Here is a 22,812-nt window from a genome sequence, read left to right on the forward strand (position 1 = left end):
GATTTAATTTGACCACACTGAAAAATTATACTTTATCACTAATTTATACATGAAACAAAAATAACAAATGTAAAGAAAGCCAAATAAGAAACTTCATCTTGTTTCTGTTTTATATATATAGTTTCTATAAAACTCTGATTGAACTTAAAAAATGTGGAAATACTTCAATATATACATATATGTATGATTCTACATACCTGTACATCCTCATGAATATTACAGTATAATATTCTGTTATTACTTAAATGTTTTCTTTATTTTATTTTCATATTACATTGTAACGTATGTGTTTGTAGTGAGTTTTCAGTCTGAGAATGTGCAGAGCTTCAAACAACAAACAGACAGGACTTTGTAGAGCGGTAGCCGGTTCCCTTTGAACCTCATCAAGGACACAAGGTTCCCTTTGAGGTCCTCTGGAACACCTTCAAGGACTTCAACAACTCCCAAAGGAACCCCGGAACACCTTCAAGGACCCGTCAGAACAACTTAAAGGACCTCTAAAACGTTCTCAATGACCTCAGGAACTTCTCCAAGGTACTCCAGGTAAACAGAAGTGCACGTAACCATAGCAACAATACTGATGGTCCACACCGCGTTACCAGTTTCCTCTTCCAGGACCTGAGGGCGGTCAGGTTCAGCACCCTCTGCTGATTTCTACGTGTTGGTTTTAAACATTGAATTTCAGCCAATCACAGAGCTGCAACACAAAGTTTCAGCCAATCAACATTCAGTTTAATATTTTCTGTGTTTTTCATCATCACTTCACAAACATCAACAGGAAGTCATCAGAACAACAACAGGAAGTCACATGGTCAAATACAGGAAACAACCAAAAAAACCTGTGGAAATGCACAAGAGTTTCACAATAAAAGCCTTTCCACTTTCTCCAGCCAATCCGGTTAGAGAGCACAGATAAGTCGTGACTCCTGATTGGAGGAGAGTTCAGCGCTAAACATCCAATCAGCTCGTCAAATCTGATTTCATTTAGATTAATTTATTATTTTATTTGACTTTAAACTGATTTTCTCTTCAAACCTCACAGAGATACAGCGAAGGACGACTTTTATTTTGTTAGATTCAGGAAAGATTTGAAGAAATCTGATATACATATATATATAAATACTTCGTAAACATCAACACAGTAACACAACAGTTATTAACGTCGTCTTTGCTCGGAGCAGGAAAACAGGAAGAGATGAACTTTGCAGTTTCAGATGATTTAGTTTGAGTCACAAAAACTCGACACACTAAACTAAAAAGGTTTTGGCTGTGATTGAAGCTAATGAAGTTAATGTTGCTAACGTCCATGTCTCCTCTGTTTGCCCCGCCCCCTCTGGTCATGTGGCCCCGCCCCTCATCCTGACACGCGGTAGTTGGCGTGAAGCTCAGGCTGGATGTCGCAGACGCGTCGCAGCAGCTCGACCAACACCGCCTCCCGGTTACCGCGGTAACTGGCCTGGATACAACTCATCCGCTCGACCGTGTCGCGGTCCACCTCAACCGCGCTGTTGCCATGGGAACCGAGGGCCTGGGTGGGGGGGGGACAGTTTAATATACAAATGAAGATATTAGAGACGTCAGGAATAACTGGTAAAAATAAAAACAAGATAAAAAATAACAGTAAAATAATGGAAAAATGTAATTAGAAAATACTGACTGATATAAATATATAATAAAAGTATAAATATAAAAAGAAACCAAAAAAAACATTAAAAATAAATATTAAATTTGTTTTAAATTAAGAGGAAGGAAAACATTTGGGCAAAAAAGACAAAGCATGTCAAAATAACATGAAGAAATAATAATATTAATAAATATAAATATTAATAAATAACAGACAATAATAATAACATTCAATAAATACTTTTGAATGAAAATATTTGAAGAAAGGTGAGGTTAAAAGTTATAATAAATATTAGAGAAAATACTAGATGTCCCTAATTTATATAATTTATTAAAATGAAAAATATCAATATAGATTTTTGTAAAGAAGAAGATATTAAACAAAGAAAACTCGGAGCACAATAAAACATTAAGGACTGAGAATATTATGAATAATAGGGAAAGACTAAACAATTAAACATTTAATATTGAAAAAATACAATTAGAAATAACATTTCTAATAAACAGGCTGAATGATGATGAAGAGAAACAGTAGTACAGTAGTAGTAGTATTGTGTAGTGTACTGTGTAGTGTACTGTGTAGTGTACTGTGTAGTGTGTATTGTGTAGTGTACTGTGTAATGTACTGTGTAGTGTATTGTGTAGTGTACTGTGTAGTGTATTGTGTAGTGTACTGTGTAGTGTATTGTGTAGTGTATTGTGTAGTGTACTGTGTAATGTACTGTGTAGTGTATTGTGTAGTGTGTAGTGTACTGTGTAGTGTATTGTGTAGTGTACTGTGTAGTGTATTGTGTAGTGTACTGTGTAGTGTACTGTGTAGTGTACTGTGTAGTGTATTGTGTAGTGTGTATTGTGTAGTGTACTGTGTAGTGTGTATTGTGTAGTGTACTGTGTAGTGTACTGTGTAGTGTACTGTGTACTGTGTAGTGTACTGTGTAATGTACTGTGTAGTGTATTGTGTAGTGTACTGTGTACTGTGTAGTGTATTGTACTGTGTAGTGTATTGTACTGTGTACTGTGTAGTGTACTGTAGTGTGTAGTGTATTGTGTAGTGTACTGTGTAGTGTATTGTGTAGTGTATTGTGTAGTGTACTGTGTAGTGTACTGTAGTGTACTGTAGTGTGTAGTGTGTAGTGTAGTGTACTGTATTGTGTAGTGTACTGTGTAGTGTACTGTAGTGTATTGTGTAGTGTACTGTGTAGTGTACTGTATTGTGTAGTGTACTGTAGTGTGTAGTGTAGTGTGTAGTGTACTGTAGTGTGTAGTGTATTGTGTAGTGTATTGTGTAGTGTACTGTGTAGTGTATTGTGTAGTGTACTGTGTAGTGTACTGTGTAGTGTACTGTAGTGTGTAGTGTGTAGTGTAGTGTGTAGTGTACTGTATTGTGTAGTGTACTGTGTAGTGTACTGTAGTGTATTGTGTAGTGTACTGTGTAGTGTACTGTATTGTGTAGTGTACTGTAGTGTGTAGTGTAGTGTGTAGTGTACTGTAGTGTGTAGTGTATTGTGTAGTGTACTGTAGTGTGTAGTGTATTGTGTAGTGTATTGTGTAGTGTATTGTGTAGTGTATTGTGTAGTGTACTGTGTAGTGTACTGTGTAGTGTACTGTAGTGTACTGTATTGTGTAGTGTACTGTGTAGTGTACTGTAGTGTGTAGTGTACTGTGTAGTGTACTGTATTGTGTAGTGTACTGTAGTGTGTAGTGTGTAGTGTACTGTAGTGTGTAGTGTATTGTGTAGTGTACTGTAGTGTGTAGTGTACTGTGTAGTGTATTGTGTAGTGTACTGTGTAGTGTACTGTGTAGTGTACTGTAGTGTACTGTAGTGTGTAGTGTAGTGTGTAGTGTACTGTAGTGTGTAGTGTACTGTGTAGTGTAGTGTGTAGTGTATTGTGTAGTGTATTGTGTAGTGTACTGTGTAGTGTAGTGTATTGTGTAGTGTAGTGTGTAGTGTACTGTGTAGTGTACTGTAGTGTACTGTATTGTGTAGTGTACTGTGTAGTGTACTGTAGTGTGTAGTGTACTGTGTAGTGTACTGTATTGTGTAGTGTACTGTAGTGTGTAGTGTGTAGTGTACTGTAGTGTGTAGTGTATTGTGTAGTGTACTGTAGTGTGTAGTGTACTGTGTAGTGTATTGTGTAGTGTACTGTGTAGTGTACTGTGTAGTGTACTGTAGTGTACTGTAGTGTGTAGTGTAGTGTGTAGTGTACTGTAGTGTGTAGTGTACTGTGTAGTGTAGTGTGTAGTGTATTGTGTAGTGTATTGTGTAGTGTACTGTGTAGTGTAGTGTATTGTGTAGTGTAGTGTGTAGTGTAGTGTATTGTGTAGTGTATTGTGTAGTGTAGTGTGTAGTGTACGTACAGCAGCCTCTTTGGTCTTGAACTCTTTCTCTCTCTGCAGTCGGTACTGTTCGATCTCAGCCTGGGCTTCTTCTTTAGCCTGCTTCAGACGCCGGTTCTTCCCTGCAGAGACACAGAAATACATTTATATTATATATATTATTATTATTATACATTAGACTGGACTGCACTATACTATTATTATTATTATTATGTGTGTGTCTGTGACTCTTTATCACATGATGTGGTCACCATATCCCATGATGCTCAGCGGCTGACTCACACACTGAACACATGAAGGAAAACATTTACACAACATTTATTACAACGACAGATTCAGTTATTAAGAATGCATGAATGGAAACGTGTCTACTGGTTTCTACTGGTTTCTACTGTTTCCACTGGTTTCTACTGGTGTCTACTGGTGTCTACTGTTTCCACTGGTGTCTACTGGTTTCTACTGTTTCCACTGGTGTCTACTGGTTTCTACTGGTGTCTACTGGTTTCTACTGTTTCCACTGGTGTCTACTGGTTTCTACTGTTTCCACTGGTTTCCACTGGTTTCTACTGGTTTCCACTGGTGTCTAATCATTTCTCCTGGTGTCTACTGGTTTCTACTGGTTTCTACTCATTTCTCCTGTTTCTACTGGTTTCTCCTGTTTTCTACTGTTTCTCCTGGATTCTATTGTTTCTCCTGGTTTCTACTGTTTCTCCTGGTTTCTACTCATTTCTCCTGGTTTCTACTCATTTCTCCTGGTTTCTATTGTTTCTCCTGGTTTCTATTGTTTCTCCTGGTTTCTATTGTTTCTCCTGGTTTCTACTGTTTCTCCTGGTTTCTATTTTCTCCTGGTTTCTCTTGTTTCTCCTGGTTTCTACTGTTTTCTACTGTTTCCACTGGTTTCTAATGGTGTCTACTGGTTTCTATTGTTTCTCCTGGTTTCTATTGTTTCTCCTGGTTTCTATTGTTTCTCCTGGTTTCTATTGTTTCTCCTGGTTTCTACTGTTTCTCCTGGTTTCTACTGTTTCTCCTGGTTTCTATTGTTTCTCCTGGTTTCTACTGTTTCTCCTGGTTTCTATTTTCTCCTGGTTTCTCTTGTTTCTCCTGGTTTCTACTGTTTTCTACTGTTTCCACTGGTTTCTAATGGTGTCTACTGGTTTCTATTGTTTCTCCTGGTTTCTATTGTTTCTCCTGGTTTCTATTGTTTCTCCTGGTTTCTATTGTTTCTCCTGGTTTCTACTGTTTCTCCTGGTTTCTACTGTTTCTACTGTTTCTCCTGGTTTCTACTGTTTCTACTGTTTCTCCTGGTTTCTACTGTTTCTCCTGGTTTCTACTGTTTCTACTGTTTCTCCTGGTTTCTATTGTTTCTCCTGGTTTCTACTGTTTCTCCTGGTTTCTACTGTTTCTCCTGGTTTCTACTGTTTCTCCTGGTTTTACTGGTTTCTATTGTTTCTCCTGGTTTCTACTGTTTCTACTGTTTCTCCTGGTTTCTATTGTTTCTCCTGGTTTCTACTGTTTCTCCTGGTTTCTACTGTTTCTACTGTTTCTCCTGGTTTCTACTGTTTCTCCTGGTTTCTCCTGGTTTTACTGGTTTCTATTGTTTCTCCTGGTTTTACTGGTTTCTATTGTTTCTCCTGGTTTCTACTGTTTCTACTGTTTCTCCTGGTTTCTACTGTTTCTACTGTTTCTCCTGGTTTCTACTGTTTCTCCTGGTTTCTACTGTTTCTCCTGGTTTCTACTGTTTCTACTGTTTCTCCTGGTTTCTACTGTTTCTCCTGGTTTCTACTGTTTCTACTGTTTCTCCTGGTTTCTATTGTTTCTCCTGGTTTCTACTGTTTCTCCTGGTTTCTACTGTTTCTACTGTTTCTCCTGGTTTCTACTGTTTCTCCTGGTTTCTCCTGGTTTTACTGGTTTCTATTGTTTCTCCTGGTTTCTACTGTTTCTACTGTTTCTCCTGGTTTCTATTGTTTCTCCTGGTTTCTACTGTTTCTACTGTTTCTCCTGGTTTCTACTGTTTCTACTGTTTCTCCTGGTTTCTCCTGGTTTTACTGGTTTCTACTGTTTCTCCTGGTTTTACTGGTTTCTATTGTTTCTCCTGGTTTCTACTGTTTCTCCTGGTTTCTACTGTTTCTCCTGGTTTTACTGGTTTCTACTGTTTCTCCTGGTTTTACTGGTTTCTATTGTTTCTCCTGGTTTCTACTGTTTCTCCTGGTTTCTACTGTTTCTCCTGGTTTTACTGGTTTCTATTGTTTCTCCTGGTTTCTACTGTTTCTCCTGGTTTTACTGGTTTCTATTGTTTCTCCTGGTTTCTACTGTTTCTACTGGTTTCTACTGTTTCTCCTGGTTTCTACTGTTTCTACTGTTTCTCCTGGTTTCTACTGTTTCTCCTGGTTTCTCCTAGTTTTACTGGTTTCTACTGTTTCTCCTGGTTTTACTGGTTTCTATTGTTTCTCCTGGTTTCTACTGTTTCTCCTGGTTTCTCCTGGTTTCTACTGTTTCTCCTGGTTTCTATTGTTTCTCCTGGTTTCTACTGTTTCTCCTGGTTTCTATTGTTTCTCCTGGTTTCTATTGTTTCTCCTGGTTTCTACTGTTTCTCCTGGTTTCTACTGTTTCTCCTGGTTTCTATTGTTTCTCCTGGTTTCTACTGTTTCTCCTGGTTTCTATTGTTTCTCCTGGTTTCTACTGTTTCTCCTGGTTTCTATTGTTTCTCCTGGTTTCTATTGTTTCTCCTGGTTTCTATTGTTTCTCCTGGTTTCTATTGTTTCTCCTGGTTTCTACTGTTTCTCCTGGTTTCTATTGTTTCTCCTGGTTTCTATTGTTTCTCCTGGTTTCTATTGTTTCTCCTGGTTTCTACTGTTTCTCCTGGTTTCTATTGTTTCTCCTGGTTTCTATTGTTTCTCCTGGTTTCTACTGTTTCTCCTGGTTTCTCCTGTTTCTACTGGTTTCTATTGTTTCTCCTGGTTTCTACTGTTTCTCCTGGTTTCTCCTGTTTCTCCTGGTTTCTATTGTTTCTCCTGGTTTCTATTGTTTCTCCTGGTTTCTACTGTTTCTCCTGGTTTCTACTGTTTCTCCTGGTTTCTATTGTTTCTCCTGGTTTCTACTGTTTCTCCTGGTTTCTCCTGGTTTCTACTGTTTCTCCTGGTTTCTATTGTTTCTCCTGGTTTCTACTGTTTCTCCTGGTTTCTACTGTTTCTCCTGGTTTCTATTGTTTCTCCTGGTTTCTACTGTTTCTCCTGGTTTCTACTGTTTCTCCTGGTTTCTATTGTTTCTCCTGGTTTCTACTGTTTCTCCTGGTTTCTATTGTTTCTCCTGGTTTCTACTGTTTCTCCTGGTTTCTATTGTTTCTCCTGGTTTCTACTGTTTCTCCTGGTTTCTATTGTTTCTCCTGGTTTCTATTGTTTCTCCTGGTTTCTATTGTTTCTCCTGGTTTCTACTGTTTCTCCTGGTTTCTATTGTTTCTCCTGGTTTCTACTGTTTCTCCTGGTTTCTCCTGGTTTCTACTGTTTCTCCTGGTTTCTATTGTTTCTCCTGGTTTCTACTGTTTCTCCTGGTTTCTCCTGGTTTCTACTGTTTCTCCTGGTTTCTATTGTTTCTCCTGGTTTCTACTGTTTCTCCTGGTTTCTACTGTTTCTCCTGGTTTCTACTGTTTCTCCTGGTTTCTATTGTTTCTCCTGGTTTCTACTGTTTCTCCTGGTTTCTACTGTTTCTCCTGGTTTCTATTGTTTCTCCTGGTTTCTACTGTTTCTCCTGGTTTCTACTGTTTCTCCTGGTTTCTATTGTTTCTCCTGGTTTCTACTGTTTCTCCTGGTTTCTATTGTTTCTCCTGGTTTCTACTGTTTCTCCTGGTTTCTCCTGGTTTCTCCTGGTTTCTACTGTTTCTCCTGGTTTCTATTGTTTCTCCTGGTTTCTACTGTTTCTCCTGGTTTCTCCTGGTTTCTACTGTTTCTCCTGGTTTCTATTGTTTCTCCTGGTTTCTACTGTTTCTCCTGGTTTCTATTGTTTCTCCTGGTTTCTACTGTTTCTCCTGGTTTCTCCTGGTTTCTCCTGGTTTCTACTGTTTCTCCTGGTTTCTATTGTTTCTCCTGGTTTCTACTGTTTCTCCTGGTTTCTCCTGGTTTCTCCTGGTTTCTACTGTTTCTCCTGGTTTCTCCTGGTTTCTCCTGGTTTCTACTGTTTCTCCTGGTTTCTATTGTTTCTCCTGGTTTCTATTGTTTCTCCTGGTTTCTACTGTTTCTCCTGGTTTCTACTGTTTCTACTGAATATTCTCGTTTAATGGTTTTTTCCTGCTGGGTCTCTCCCTCCCTGATTAATCGCAGTCAGGTGTGTATTTATTCCGTTAACAGCTGTGTTACCGTGTTAATGGTCTACCGGACTACCGGTCTACCAGACTACCGTTCTACCGTTCTACCGGACTACCGTTCTACCGGAGCGCTGCTGGCCAACAGGCCGTCTCTCTACTCACGTTTGCGGGCTTCAGCCACCTTCTCGGCGGCTCTCTTCTCGGCCTGCAGCAGCTGCTGGATGCCCTGAGACTGACTCGCCATGTTGGAGCAGAGAGAGCAGAGAGAGGAGGAATCACCAGAATGAAGGTCGACGAGGATCAGGCTGCTTCTTCTTCCTCTGTTGATCAGTCAGCTGATGTCACGTCACGCTGCGGACCGATCACGTGATTTCGTCACGAGGTGCGGGGGATCTTCTTCTTCTTTTTTTCAACCAGCGCGTGAGGCGCATGCGCGTTACCGCATGCGCGTTACCGCCAACTTCTGATACTGAGTGGATCAGATATATTATTATATTTTATCCATTAATTCTGTTTCTCTGACAAGATCAATTAAAATTACATTAATGTAGCAAAAATATTACGAATAAATGTTCCCTTTAATTAATCTATGTATTTATTTTTTAATCTATTTATTATTTTTGCATTTATTTTTAATTAATATATATTAATAATTATTTATTTATTTATGCACTATTTTAAAATAAATACAAAATAAATGCTGTTTGAACAATTAATAAAAATAAATACATAAATGGGAAATTAAACAGAATAGTAAATAAACAAGGGAATTAATAGAGATTAAGAAGCAAATTAAAACAGAAATATCAATTTATATCCCATTTTATCAAATAATTAAAGGTTACATTTATTTATCAATATTATTTTTGCTACATTTAATGCTAATTATTTATTTATTGAGTAATTTATATATTTATTAATTTATTTTGGCAGGTTCCGTCCTCCATAAAATAATTCACAACAGATTATATTATATCCATTAATTCTGTTTCTCTGACAAGATTAATTAAAATTAAATTAAATGTAGCAAAAATATTACAAATAAATGTTCCCTTTAATTAATCTATGTATTTATTTTTTAATCTATTTATTTTTGCATTTATTTTTAAATGTATGTATTTATTTATTTCTGCACTATTTTAAAATAAATATAAAATAAATACAAAATAAATGCTTTTTGAAAAATTAATAAAAATAAATACATAAAGGGAAAATTAAACAGAACAGTAAATAAACAAGGGTATTAATACAGAGATAAAGAAGCAAATTAAAACAGAAATATAAATGTATGTCAAATTTTATCAAATAATTAAAGGCTACATTTATTTTTGCTCAATTTATTTTTATTATTATTTTTGCTATATCTAATGCTAATTATTTATTTATTGAGTCATTTATATATGTATTCATTTATTTTGGCAGGTTCCATCCTCCATAAAAGTGTTCACAACATAGATATTATGTGTAAAATATTTATTAATATTAATTTTATTTAAAAAAGAGACAATTTCAAAATGTATTTCATTTTATTAAAAAAACAAAAAAAACACTGAACATTTGTGAATTTTTCTACATTTTTCAGGAAAAAAACTCCTTAAATCATCTTGACATCACTGTGACATCACCGTGACATCACTCTGACAGCCAGAGTTTGAAGGTCCGGTCGTAGGAGCAGGAGGCGATCAGTTTCCCGTCAGGTGACACGTCGACGCCCATCACCTGGAAATGAAAACACGTTAATGTTCCAGATGTGTCTCCACCAATCAGCAGCAGCGTCTGAACAGACCAATCAGAGCAGAGTGTTTGTACCTTCCCCTCGTGTCCGGCGAGCGTCTTCAGCGGCGTCCAGCCCGGGTGACTCCAAACCTTCGCCATGTTGTCATAAGCTCCGGTAATCAGGAATTGACCGTCTGTGGCTACACACAGTCAGGAAGAGAGGTCAGAGACACAAACAGGAAACACAGACAACAAAGTTGGATGAAAAAAGTAAAAAGAAAAAAGAAAGAGACAAAACAAAAATATGACAAAATAAAAGCATGAACAAAAAGTGATGAAAAATAAAAACTAATAAATGTATTTTATTTACCAGAAGGGAGAAAAAAACAAGTTAAAAAAGGAAATTTCAGACACTAAACACGAAAATAAAATCAATAAAATAAAAAAAGATAGATAAAAACATTCAATTCAATAAACTGAACTAAATTCAAAATAAATAAGGTAAACTAAACTAAAAAATACAATTTTAATTAGAATAAAACAAAATAAGCTTAAAAATAAAATGTAAAATAGATACAAATAAATAAGAAAACAATTTGTTTGGAAAAGTAATCGTACCACAATAAAATATGGAATAAATTTAACAAAAATTAAAAAAAAAATTAATATAAAGTGAAGCATAATAAAATAAACTAAAATAACGTAATATAAAATGAAATAAACAATAATAATAAAAAAAAATATATAAAATGAAACAAAATAAAATAAATAAATTGAAGGTGTGTTTACGTTGGAAGCGGACAGCAGACACTAGGTTCTGGTGGGCGGGGACTGTGTATAGACACTTCCTGTTTCTCAGCTCCCAGACCTTACAGGTGTTATCACCGCTCCCTGTCGCCAGGTGATACCTGAGAGAACAAAAACACACTCAGAAATATTAAAATACTAGAAACATTTGGATTTCCCTTTTTGCATCACAAAAACAAGAAACCTGTTAAAACACACTTTATGTAACAATAATAAAATGAGGTTCAAACATTTACTATCTGAGGACAAAAATATATCACAATAACAATAACTTAATTATTTTTTTGCTGTAAATTTAAATTCTCTTTAAATTTCACTTTGCTCGTCTCTGATTGGCTGTATTCTAAAGTGATCGTCTCTGATTGGCTGTATTCTAAAGTGCTGGTCTCTGATTGGCTGTATTCTAAAGTGATCGTCTCTGATTGGCTGTATTCTAAAGTGATCGTCTCTGATTGGCTGTATTCTAAAGTGCTGGTCTCTGATTGGCTGTATTCTAAAGTGATCGTCTCTGATTGGCTGTATTCTAAAGTGATCGTCTCTGATTGGCTGTATTCTAAAGTGCTTGTCTCTGATTGGCTGTATTTTAAAGTGATCGTCTCTGATTGGCTGTATTCTAAAGTGCTTGTCTCTGATTGGCTGTATTTTAAATAGCTCGTCTCTGATAGGCTGTAATTTAAAGAGCTCGTCTCTAATTGGCTGACCCGTTGGGGGAGAAGTGCACGCTGTAGATCTCCTTCAGGTGTCCCTCCAGGAAAACAACGCAGCGTCCAGTCCGAAGGTCCCACACCCTGCCAAACGAATCCAGTCCTCTGATTGGACGAGAGCAGAGAGGGGGCGGGGCAACACACAGACAGGAGGCGGGGCCACAGAGAGACAGGATTTATAATTCACATTTAATAAAGCACAAACAGATAAATAACAATATAAATATTCAAACGACTGCAGTACTAGTACTACAGAAGATGGAACTGTTAGTACAAAAGTACTACAGAGTAGAGCATATAGTATATTGTGCAGTACAGTGTGTAGTAGTGTATAGTACAATTAATAGTACAGCGTGTGTAGTACAATGTGCAGTACAATGTGTACTATAGTGTGTAGTAGAGAATAAACTACAGTGTGTACTAAAACGTGTACTACAGAGTGTAGTACAGTGTATACTGCAGTGTAGTACAGTGTGTTCTATAGAGTGTAGTACAGTGTATACTGCAGTGTAGTACAGTGTGTTCTATAGAGTGTAGTACAGTGTATAGTGCAGTGTAGTACAGTGTGTTCTATAGAGTGTAGTACAGTGTATAGTGCAGTGTAGTACAGTGTGTTCTTTACCCAGTAGCAGCCAGGGATCCATCGGGGTGGAAGTTGATGTCGTGGACTCCTTTACTGTGACCTTCCTGATGGAGGATTTCCTCCCGAACCTCCAGATCCCACAGACGCCACGAGTTATCATAACTACAGGCAGACAGACAGAGAACTACTACGTGTGTGTACTAGTACACAGAAACACTCTTTCCCAGTGATGGTTGGACACCAGTTTACCTGGTTGTTCCCAGAAACCTCCCAGAAGGATGCCAGGACACTCGGGACACTCGCTCGCTGTGACCTTCGATGTCTGCCACCGGCTCGTCGCTACGGCAACCAGAGACAGACAGAGAGGAAAGAATGACCATATAAGGAGCAGCAGGGAAGCTCATTAATATTCACTTCTTCACACTTCTTCGTGTGTTGGCCTCCTCGCCTCCTCGCCTCCTACCTCTCTAGGTTCCACAGCTTCACGGACCCGTCGGCAGCACACGAGGCCAAGCTGACGTCCGATGAGTCGAGAGTGACTCCCGCCTGCGGGCGGAAGACGACCGAGCCCACGTGGGTGTTATGTCCTTCAGCCAATCAGAGAGCAGGGACAGAGAGGGGGCGGAGTCTCAGTTACTCAGGACATGCTCACGTTAAAACTACTAAAGATTCAGAACGTCAAATAAACTCAAACGTACTAAAAATACAAATCTGAAACACAAACACACAAACTGATAATAAATGTTAATTAATTATAGAGAAACATGAAGCTGCTCACCTCTGAGGGTACGAATCAGGTTGCAGTCGGGGACGGACCACAGCTTACACAGGCCGCTCCTGCAGAACGGGTTGTTAGCATGTTAGCATTAGCATTCAACATGAGCACGTGTAATTCAAGTGTTAGCTGTTAGCTCACGGCTATGCTAACTCCCTATGTGCTAATGTGCTAATGTGGGCGGGGCTCGGTACCAGGAGGCCGTGGCCAGCATCTTGGAGTCGGGGCTGAAGTGGCAGAAGCTGATTGGTCGATCGTCTCCGATCTGACTGCAGAAGTTGTTGAGATTCTGAAGAAGAAGTTTGATGTTTAAGCTCACATTAATACGTTTAGTTACTATATATACTGTATATATATTTACATATATCAATGATATCTACGTTCTCACCCTCAGGCTCTTGTGCAGCTCTTGTTGCCGGATCGCTCTGGTCGCCTCGGCAACCTCCCTCTGGGCGCGTGCAGCCTCCAAACGCCTCATCGCCCTGACGGACCAATCATAACAGGAGCTTGTGAGTCACAGCCAATCAGACTCTTTCCTTTCTTATTCATCACATACACAAACACACTGAGCGAGGACCGCCGGCCCTCCTCTGTCTCTGATTGGTCGGTTGGTAGCTGACTCACCGTGGCAGAGAGTATTTGGCCAACCAGAGGCGAGCGTCCTTCAGGTAGGCGGAGCCTTCGTGGTACCACGTCTGCTGGCACTGTGACGGTCAGAAAGACAGAACATGTTTCATTTTGACAGTTTTATTCAACTCAAAGATATAATGTCATATAATATGTGTGTGTGTGTGTGTGTGTGTGTGTGTGTGTGTGTGTGTGTGTGTGTGTGTGTGTGTGTGTGTGTGTGTGTGTGTGTGTGTGTGTTGACCTCGTCCTGTGACCTCTTGGCTCTCTCTTCATCCCTCCTGGACTTTTTCAGAGCGTCGGGACCGACGACCGACAGAACACTTCGCAGTCTGACCACACAAACAAACAAACACACAGGAAATCTGAATGTTTCTTCAACATTAAAGACATTTAAACTGTCAATGAAAACTCTTTGCGTTTTTATCAGCTCGGTGTGAAATCTGACTTTTATTGTGCTAATCTGATAGATGCTAACATGCTAACATGCTAACGCCACAGAGGCCTGTGGAGGCTTCTGTCTTTGTCCTGCTGAATGTCCTTTATGTCTATTATTACAGACTATAATATCCTGTCACGTCGCCATGGTTACGATGTCTTGAACAATGAGTGTTCAAACCCAGATCCTCCTGCAGCTTCAGTCTGCACTAGTTTCATCCAGGTGGACTCAATAAACCGGAGTGAATGTAACTATTTCTATTTCTCTACTTTGATTTTCATGATTTTAACACATTTTCATAAAATGTAATGATATAATGAGCCACACATCATTTAAATAGATGCAAAGTTTGTGGTGGTTATTATCGGAATTGGAGAATTATTGGAGCGATTAATCAATAGTTGAAATAGTTGCAGATTCATTATTTTTGCCAGTTGTTCAAACTGGTGTAAATTAGTATTATATTGAATTAGTTAAATGTTTGTTTAAATGTCAGTTCGTCTCTTGAAAACTTCACTGAAACATTCAAATAACATTTTTTTATTATAATGTTTTTACCTCTCCCGGCGGTCAGCTGGTCCCTCTCCGAACAACGTGATTGGCTCTCCGAGCGCTCGGAGGCCGGCCTTCACCTCAGCGTCATCGGTGGAGACGGTGATCTGTCGCGCTCGCCGCCGCCGCTCGAAGGCGGCGAGTGCTTCATGCTGCCGCTCGCTACCCCGCTCCTCCAGGTCCAGAGTCTCTCCTGCATGGCATCATGGGAAACAGAGTCTCACTCACACATCACACACGTTTACATCTATCTGTAGTTTACAACGTGAGACTGACCTGACGAGATGTTGATGTTTCCCGCCGCGATCCCCGCCTTCACCGCATCGCTTCCTTTTGTCGTCTCTGAGTTCAGACGCTCGCGCTCTTTTTCCTCCAGGCTTCCGTAGTAAACACGAGTCCTCTTCACGGCCGGAGCCGAATCCTCGTCGTCTGACATTGTCATTCACTTCCTCTTCTTCTTCTTCTTCTACTACTGCTGCTGCTGCACCCCAGAGGCTGCTGGGAAAACTACACCGAGAGAAAATAACGACAAGAAGTAACAGAGAGCGAAGACAAATTAGTAATATTCACAATATAATATTCATTTAAGAAAAAGAAAAACAGCTAAAAGATAAAGGTTAGGTCTTCCTCAAACAAATAAAAGTCAATAAAACTGTTGATATTTTTATTTAATGTCTTTCTAATACGCCTAAATGCTTCAAAACTATTATAGTCTTTATTTATTTATTATTATAAATGATAGTCTTATTGTATGTTTGATGATTTTTAGGCCTTTTAACAGACGTCTCAGTGTCCCACATTTCGGACATCACTGTGCAACATTAGGGAATAATAATTTGTCTGAGAGAACTTGGCATTAGAGTACTGATACGTCTACCATTTCCTTTATGAGTGTGATATCTGCATGTTCTTTTTTAGGTTTGATTAGGACACATCCTGTGGATTTCAGAGTGGTACTGGGTGAGGATTTAATGTACTGACTTCATATCACAATATATTCCACAAGTCTAAAATGCAAAAAATGTCCCGCATCAGGCCGATTCACCCAATAAAACATCCTCATACACAATATTAATGTAAATTAAAAACACGTCTTCAGTGTGACTGAAGAGTTTTCTAGGTTCATATTCTGTGATATTTACTGATCTATCTCTCTTTCTCTGTTTTCTTCACATTATAATCAATATTTACTCCTCAACAGTTAATCAATATAATAATGAACTGAAGTTCTTCTCTCTCACAGCTGCTGCTCAGGTCAACAGGCTTTTACAAGTGCAATCACCTCTGTTTACAGTATATCTATCTTTATATTTTAAACTTCTAGTGCAACACTTCTGTTTATATTTATTTATTACATCTACTTTACCTGTTTTATTTGCTTTATAACTGTGTGTGTTTTACCTGTTCTATGTTTTATCTGCCTCGTTTAGTCTGGTCAAGTATTTGTTTTAAAGCTCTGAACAGAAGTGGAAACTGTGAATCTCGTTGTATTTAATACGATGACAATAAAGCTTTCTATTCTATTCTATAAAATGGTGAAAAATGTGGATCATTTTTTCCAAAGCCAAAGTTGACGTCCTCAAATTTCTGGTTTTGTCAAAGATATTCAGTTTACTGTCATAGAGGAGTAAAGAAACCAGAAAATATTTACATTTAAGAAGCTTGAATGAGAGAATTTAGTCTTTTCTTCCTTAAAAGAATTACTCTAACCAATTATTAAAATAGTTGGTGATTAATTTAATAGTTGATTAATTGTTACTTCTAGTGTAACACTTCTGTTTATATTTATTTATTACATCTACTTGACCTGTTTGATTTGCTTTAGAACTGTGTGTGTTTGACCTGTTATATGTTTTATCTGTCTTGTTTAGTCTGGTCAAGTATTTGTTTTAAAGCACTGAACAGAAGTGGAAACTGTGAATCAGGTTGTATTTAATACGATGACAATAAAGCTTTCTATTCTATTCTATTCTATCAGCTGTGTTTTACATGTTTTATTATTATTAATTGAGCCGAATCACAGAGCGACTCACACAGTTACAGATCTGAGAGAAGTTTAGTTCTGAAGCTGGAGGAACTCTCTCAGTCAGAGAATCCGTCTAGAATTAAACGATTATCCGACGAGGTCTGGTAGAAACAGGAACAAACGGTCAGACAGTAACGAGGTACCACTGCACTATAGAAATATTAGATCTGGTTGCTATGGTTACAGTGACAAAGACAGTCATGCATTTTTTCAAATTAATTTAATTTGAATTCTCTTGAAGTTCCACATTCACAAGTGTACATTTACCAAAAAAAGACTAATTTCTTTGTATTTATGAAATAAATTAAATTATATCTGGCAACAATTTATTCCTCCAAAACAAAAAAGCAATGAAAACAATGAATGTATACAATATCTAAAGTTTTTAAGTGAAATTATTGTCATACTCTCGCGTGGTCTTTTTTATTATCATCTATTTATTTATCTATTTTTATTGTTTTTTTATTTTATGTTGGTTTTGATTCATTTCTGTTCTCCTTTAATGTTTATGTTTATGCTTCTTCTGTATGTAAATGTGTTTAATGTTTTCTGCTGTTACCATGGATACCCTCATTTAGAAATATAAAGGATAGTAACGAGGTACACAGCTACTGCTAGCATTAGCATCAGCATTAGCATCAGCATTAGCATTAGCATTAGCATCAGCATCAGTTCTAACAGCAGAAAGGCGCGTCACGCCGCGTCACACATCACGCCACCTGAGCCGTCACGCGGCGGGTTTGCTTGGCAGCAGTGGAGCGGCTCGTGTCTGTGTGATATGAACGTGTTATTGTAGTTTTAGTTTTAAACTCACCGGATGAAAGAAGCGAAGCAGCGTCTCAGAGCGGAGTGACCCGGATGTACTCACGGCATCAGCTTCCGGGTCAGAGGTTGCTCTTCCGGTTCAACAGAACAGCAGAAACAAACACGAGAGGAAGACCCGCGAAAACACCTCAACTACACACCTGTCAGGTAACTCTACACACTCTGTTACACCTGTTGAAGCTGAGCGACGAACGGTGATCTGTTTCCGGTTCAATTCATTTATTACATGTTGTACTGATGTTAGCACGTTAGCTTAGCTTCTCTTAGCTTCTCTTAGCTTCTGTTCCCCATTCACACTGAATAGAACCACAGTACTACCACTACTACACTAGTACTCTACCAGTACTACCTCAGTACTACCACTACTACACTAGTACTCTACCAGTACTACCTCAGTACTACCACTACTACACTAGTACTCTACCAGTACTACCTCAGTACTACCACTACTACACTAGTACTCTACCAGTACTACCACAGTACTACCACTACTACACTAGTACTCTACCAGTACTACCTCAGTACTACCACTACTACACTAGTACTCTACCAGTACTACCACAGTACTACCACAATACTACCACTACTACACTAGTACTCTACCAGTACTACCTCAGTACTACCACTACTACACTAGTACTCTACCAGTACTACCACAGTACTACCACAATACTACCACTACTACACTAGTACTCTACCAGTACTACCTCAGTACTACCACTACTACACTAGTACTACACTAGTACTCTACCAGTACTACCTCAGTACTACCACTACTACACTAGTACTCTACCAGTACTACCACAGTACTACCAATACTACACTAGTACTACACTAGTACTCTACCAGTACTACCACAGTACTACCACTACTACACTAGTACTACACTAGTACTCTACCAGTACTACCACAATACTACCAATACTACACTAGTACTCTACCAGTACTACCTCAGTACTACCACTACTACACTAGTACTACACTAGTACTCTACCAGTACTACCACAATACTACCAATACTACACTAGTACTCTACCAGTACTACCTCAGTACTACCACTACTACACTAGTACTACACTAGTACTCTACCAGTACTACCACAGTACTACCACAATACTACCAATACTACACTAGTACTCTACCAGTACTACCACAATACTACCAATACTACACTAGTACTCTACCAGTACTACCTCAGTACTCCCTCAGTACTACCAGTACTCCTAGTACTCCTTCAGTACTCACAGTACTCCCTCAGTGTACTCACAGTGCTCCCTCAGTGTACTCACAGTACTCCCTCAGTGTACTCACAGTGCTCCCTCAGTACTCCTAGTACTCCTTCAGTACTCACAGTACTCCCTCAGTGTACTCACAGTGCTCCCTCAGTACTACCAGTACTCCCTCAGTGTACTCACAGTACTCCCTCAGTACTCTAGTACTCCCTCAGTACTGCCAGTACTCTCAGTACTCCCACTGCTGTTATCCAGCTAAGTTTGTGTTTGTGATTGTGATTGGTCGCCTGCAGGTCACCTGATCGTCTGATTTATTAATCACCTGCAGGATCAATAAAGTCTCCAAACAACTTCAATAACTTCAGTTCTTTTCTCAACAGTTGAACAGTGAAACCTGTAATGTGACGTTTAACAACTAATAACATAACGGTTTACTAATTAATGACCCTTTATTAGTGCAGCAGCTTTCAATAATCAATAAAAAGACACAAACAGGATCTGATAGAGTGAAATAAAATAATATGATTCATCCTGTAGCCTGTTCACAGCTGCTAATATTTATAAGACACAACGTTTTATTTAATCACACACAGTCAGTCATTTCATGTTTTTGTGTCTAATTGTTTGTGAAGGTTTCTCTGATATAAACTGAAGATGTTGAGGAGGAAACCGACTCGTCTGGAGCTGAAGATCGACGACACCGAGGAGTTCGAGAGCGTCAAGAAAGAGCTCGAGGTTTAAATCACTTCTATACACCGTATATCTATCAATACTGTCGGTATTCATCAATACTGTCATTATCAATCAATACTGTCATTATCAATCAATACTGTCGGTATCTATCAATACTGTCGGTATTCATCAATACTGTCATTATCAATCAATACTGTCATTATCAATCAATACTGTCATTATCAATCAATACTGTCGGTATCTATCAATACTGTCGGTATTCATCAATACTGTCCGTATCCATCAATACTGTCCGTATCCATCAATACTGTCATTATCAATCAATACTGTCGGTATCTATCAATACTGTCGGTATTCATCAATACTGTCATTATCAATCAATACTGTCATTATCAATCAATACTGTCGGTATCTATCAATACTGTCCGTATCCATCAATACTGTCATTATCAATCAATACTGTCGGTATCCATCAATACTGTCGGTATCTATCCACCAGTATTGATCGATCCTGTCAGTATTGATTGATTGATCTTCTGTTGTATATTATTGATCCCTTCAGCCTGTCAGTTTGATAATTGATCGTCTGCAGCGTGTCGAATGTTTTCTGGAGTTTTATTAAACAACTAAAATTAGTTTCAGTCACATGATCGAGAACGACATCATCATGCGACGAGAGGACAGATCGATCGAAATAATTGATCGTAACCGCAGCGGGAGACGTGACATCATAAAGAGGAAATTAGACTTTTACATCTTTATATAATGTTTAAATATTAATAATAATTTAAACGTCATTTAACGTTTCTATCAGCTGACGTGAAGCGACATCCTGGTAACGCTTGCATCTCTACTGATTATTAATTGTCATTTTTTTTTGCAGGCCAGGAAGCGTCAGCGAGAGGAGGCGGAGTCAGGAGGTGGAGTGGGCGGGGCTTCTGTAATCAGTGTTGACATAATCGGGGGCGGAGCCTCAGCTTCTTCCTCTACGGCGGCGTCGAGGGCGGAGCTAATCAACGAGCGAATCGGCTACAAGCCGCACCCCAAACCGGCCACGCTGCCGACCTTATTCGGAAGTTTACAGTTTTAATAAAAAAAATCATAAAAATGTTAAAACAGAAGGAACGGTTTCACGGGTTTTATTAACGTTCGAATCTGTCTGGACAAATGCAACGTAAATGGTTCCAATAAAGTTGATTCAAACATCGATTACTGATTGAAAACAGAACATATCAGGCTCATTTCCAGATTTCTACTAGAACATGTTTACAGGCTTTAATGTTCAAAAAAGATTTTAATGAATATTTTTGCTGATTCATTTAGTTATAGTTAATAGTTTTGACAAATTAAAACAATATTTAAGTGTTTTCCGTTTATGAATGCTTTATACAAATTAAAAAATAAAACCATCACGTAATGGAAAATAAATATCATTAAAAAGAGAATAATTAGTGTTTACAATTTGTACTTGTTTTATAATAATATATTATTAATATTAGTCAGATAAAAACTGCAGACCACTTTTTTCCCTCATATTTAAAATTTGTTATTAATTAAAAAAATCTTTATTGGAAAAGATTTAAAAACAAAAATAAAAATAAAATCGTTAGAAATGACACACATCAGGTTTGTTCATATGTTTTATTTTCATAATAAATGCTACGATAATATTTTTTTATAAAGAAACAAATATAAAAGACAAACAGACGATTAGTGTTTGAATACTGTAAAAACAACAGAAAAACAAACTGTAAAAACATCTTGAATTTATTTACAGGAACAGTAGGCGGCGCTCTGGAGCTCTGACATCACCAACATTTAGGCTCCGCCCTCACGCAGTCCAGGAAGTGATTCTGACCAATCAGGACTCACGATTCATTTACACAGATATTTGTAGTTTATACATATTTATATTAAACATTTTTTTTTTTAAACATTTTAAAGTGGTCCAACATCATTTCAGTTTCCATGACAACCAGGAAACATACTGAGTAAGTGCTGATGATTTTTTTAATACATTTTTTTAAGAATTGTTTTGGAGTCTCGTCATTGGAGAATGTTTTTTGTTTACTTTGGTTTAAAAATAATAATAATAAACTGAATAATAAAATGCTTAAATTTCAATTAAATAAAGATTTTTTTTGCTTGTTTTAGTTATTTTTTCAGTTGACAACAAAATACTTTAAATCACTGATTGGTCAAAAACATTTCCTAAAAAAACAAAACAGAGTGGGCGTGGTCTGTATGATGATTGACGGTTTTTCAGAATAAAGGTCAGTTTGTAATTTTTTGACAGTTGAGCTGCTGTCAGAGAAGAAACATTAAAATCATAAAAACAATAAATAAAAATAGAAACTAACTGTAAAGATGTAAAAACAGTTTAGTGTTAACAGCTGATTGGTCCTCAGATGTGGAAACGTTTTTAGTGTTCAAGCTATTGCCATGGTTACAGTAGTGACAGGTAGCGTGACCGGGGGGGGAGGGCATGGCGTAACGTCTGACGTTGCATCGTTACATTTTTAGCTTATTTTGTAATTGTTTTTAAACAAGCCGCAGAACGTTTTAAACAGACAGGAAACAAAAGATTTTCACAATAAAAACAAATAATTAATGTCAATATTTAATATGAGTCAAACGTGCTGAACAGAAGTTTTAATGAAGCGTTCAGTCTGATTATTGTTAGTGTGTACACCCGGTCTGTTAACTCTTCTCTCTCTGTGTGTTAACGTGAGATACAGACAGACTTTTATTCTGACGACTGTGGAGACCGAACGAAAATGTTATTTACGTTAAACGTCACTGGAAATAAAACTGTGTAAAGACCTTTTCTCTCCGAGGACGAAATGATTAAATAACAAAACAAAAATATGGAATATTCATTGATGATTTTTTTGCGTGGTCTGTGTGATGACTGACAGCCGGGTTTTCAAAATAAAGGTCAGTTTGTAATTTTTTGACAGTTGAGCTGTCAGAAACATTAAAATCATAAAAACATAATAAATAAAAATAGAAACTAACTGTAAAGATGTAAAAAATAATTTAGTGTCAACAGATGATTGGTCCTCAGCGGTGGAAACGTTTTTAGTGTTCAAGCTGTTGCCATGGTTACAGTAGTGACAGGTGGTGTGACGTATGTTCAGCGCGTAAACATAAGACATGATCTCCTGTTGTGTGTGGGGGGAACCCCGAGGACAGCCGATGACGCCGTCACGTGGGAAAGAAGGACAGCCAATAGAGAACCGAGCTGACTGAAGAAAAGGAAGGACAACCACCGCCGTCATGGCGGCCGCGGCTAACGCACGAGCTAATGCTAAACGTGAAGAAATAAAGTAGTAGTGAGATGGAGCTCAGAGATGGAGGAGCAACTTGTTGATTAGTGTTTATTTAACATGTCGCCATGACTTCATCCATCCATCCTTCCTCAATGTTCAGAACAAAGTCAAAACTAACATCTAATACTTCCTGTCCGTCGTCGGCCATGTTTGTTTTCACTAAAGTCACGTCTGATCTCAGGTTTAGATTCACGGGTTCTTTAGTGGGACTCTTGTTGTTGATGAATGAATCTGTTAGTTTGAT

At 38.0% G+C, this 22,812-nt stretch overlaps 3 protein-coding genes and 2 long non-coding RNA genes across 5 annotated transcripts; 2 read left to right on the forward strand and 3 right to left on the reverse strand.

The window, feature by feature from the left end:
* Positions 1–710: 710 nt before the first annotated feature.
* Positions 711–8,611, reverse strand: atp6v1g1 (ATPase H+ transporting V1 subunit G1). The gene is made up of 3 exons (XM_074618579.1): positions 8,420–8,611; positions 3,982–4,082; positions 711–1,528 (listed from the first exon to the last, which is right to left on the reverse strand). The coding sequence occupies exons 1-3, from the start codon at positions 8,499–8,501 to the stop codon at positions 1,355–1,357; spliced, it is 357 nt and encodes a 118-aa protein (XP_074474680.1). The 5' UTR covers positions 8,502–8,611; the 3' UTR covers positions 711–1,354.
* LOC141757772 (uncharacterized) lies at positions 4,091–5,196 on the reverse strand. The gene is made up of 3 exons (XR_012591754.1): positions 4,684–5,196; positions 4,508–4,625; positions 4,091–4,360 (listed from the first exon to the last, which is right to left on the reverse strand). It is a non-coding gene; the product is annotated as an uncharacterized LOC141757772 (long non-coding RNA).
* LOC141757771 (uncharacterized) lies at positions 8,187–8,640 on the forward strand. The gene is made up of 2 exons (XR_012591753.1): positions 8,187–8,304; positions 8,345–8,640. It is a non-coding gene; the product is annotated as an uncharacterized LOC141757771 (long non-coding RNA).
* Positions 8,641–9,764: 1,124 nt separating this feature from the next.
* prpf4 (pre-mRNA splicing tri-snRNP complex factor PRPF4) lies at positions 9,765–17,426 on the reverse strand. The gene is made up of 15 exons (XM_074618746.1): positions 17,301–17,426; positions 14,737–14,967; positions 14,467–14,653; positions 13,714–13,801; positions 13,467–13,546; positions 13,231–13,324; positions 13,037–13,131; positions 12,846–12,904; positions 12,531–12,654; positions 12,317–12,406; positions 12,107–12,229; positions 11,482–11,589; positions 10,763–10,881; positions 10,067–10,173; positions 9,765–9,976 (listed from the first exon to the last, which is right to left on the reverse strand). Exons 2-15 carry the CDS (start codon positions 14,900–14,902, stop codon positions 9,890–9,892), a joined length of 1,527 nt encoding a protein of 508 aa, XP_074474847.1. The 5' UTR covers positions 14,903–14,967; positions 17,301–17,426; the 3' UTR covers positions 9,765–9,889.
* Positions 17,321–20,353, forward strand: cdc26 (cell division cycle 26 homolog). Its single transcript, XM_074618747.1, has 3 exons — positions 17,321–17,458; positions 19,176–19,278; positions 20,120–20,353. The coding sequence occupies exons 2-3, from the start codon at positions 19,198–19,200 to the stop codon at positions 20,324–20,326; spliced, it is 288 nt and encodes a 95-aa protein (XP_074474848.1). The 5' UTR covers positions 17,321–17,458; positions 19,176–19,197; the 3' UTR covers positions 20,327–20,353.
* The last annotated feature ends 2,459 nt before the right edge of the window (positions 20,354–22,812 follow it).

Source organism: Sebastes fasciatus, chromosome 19, assembly GCF_043250625.1.
Source record: "Sebastes fasciatus isolate fSebFas1 chromosome 19, fSebFas1.pri, whole genome shotgun sequence".
NCBI classification, from domain to species: domain Eukaryota; kingdom Metazoa; phylum Chordata; class Actinopteri; order Perciformes; family Sebastidae; genus Sebastes; species Sebastes fasciatus.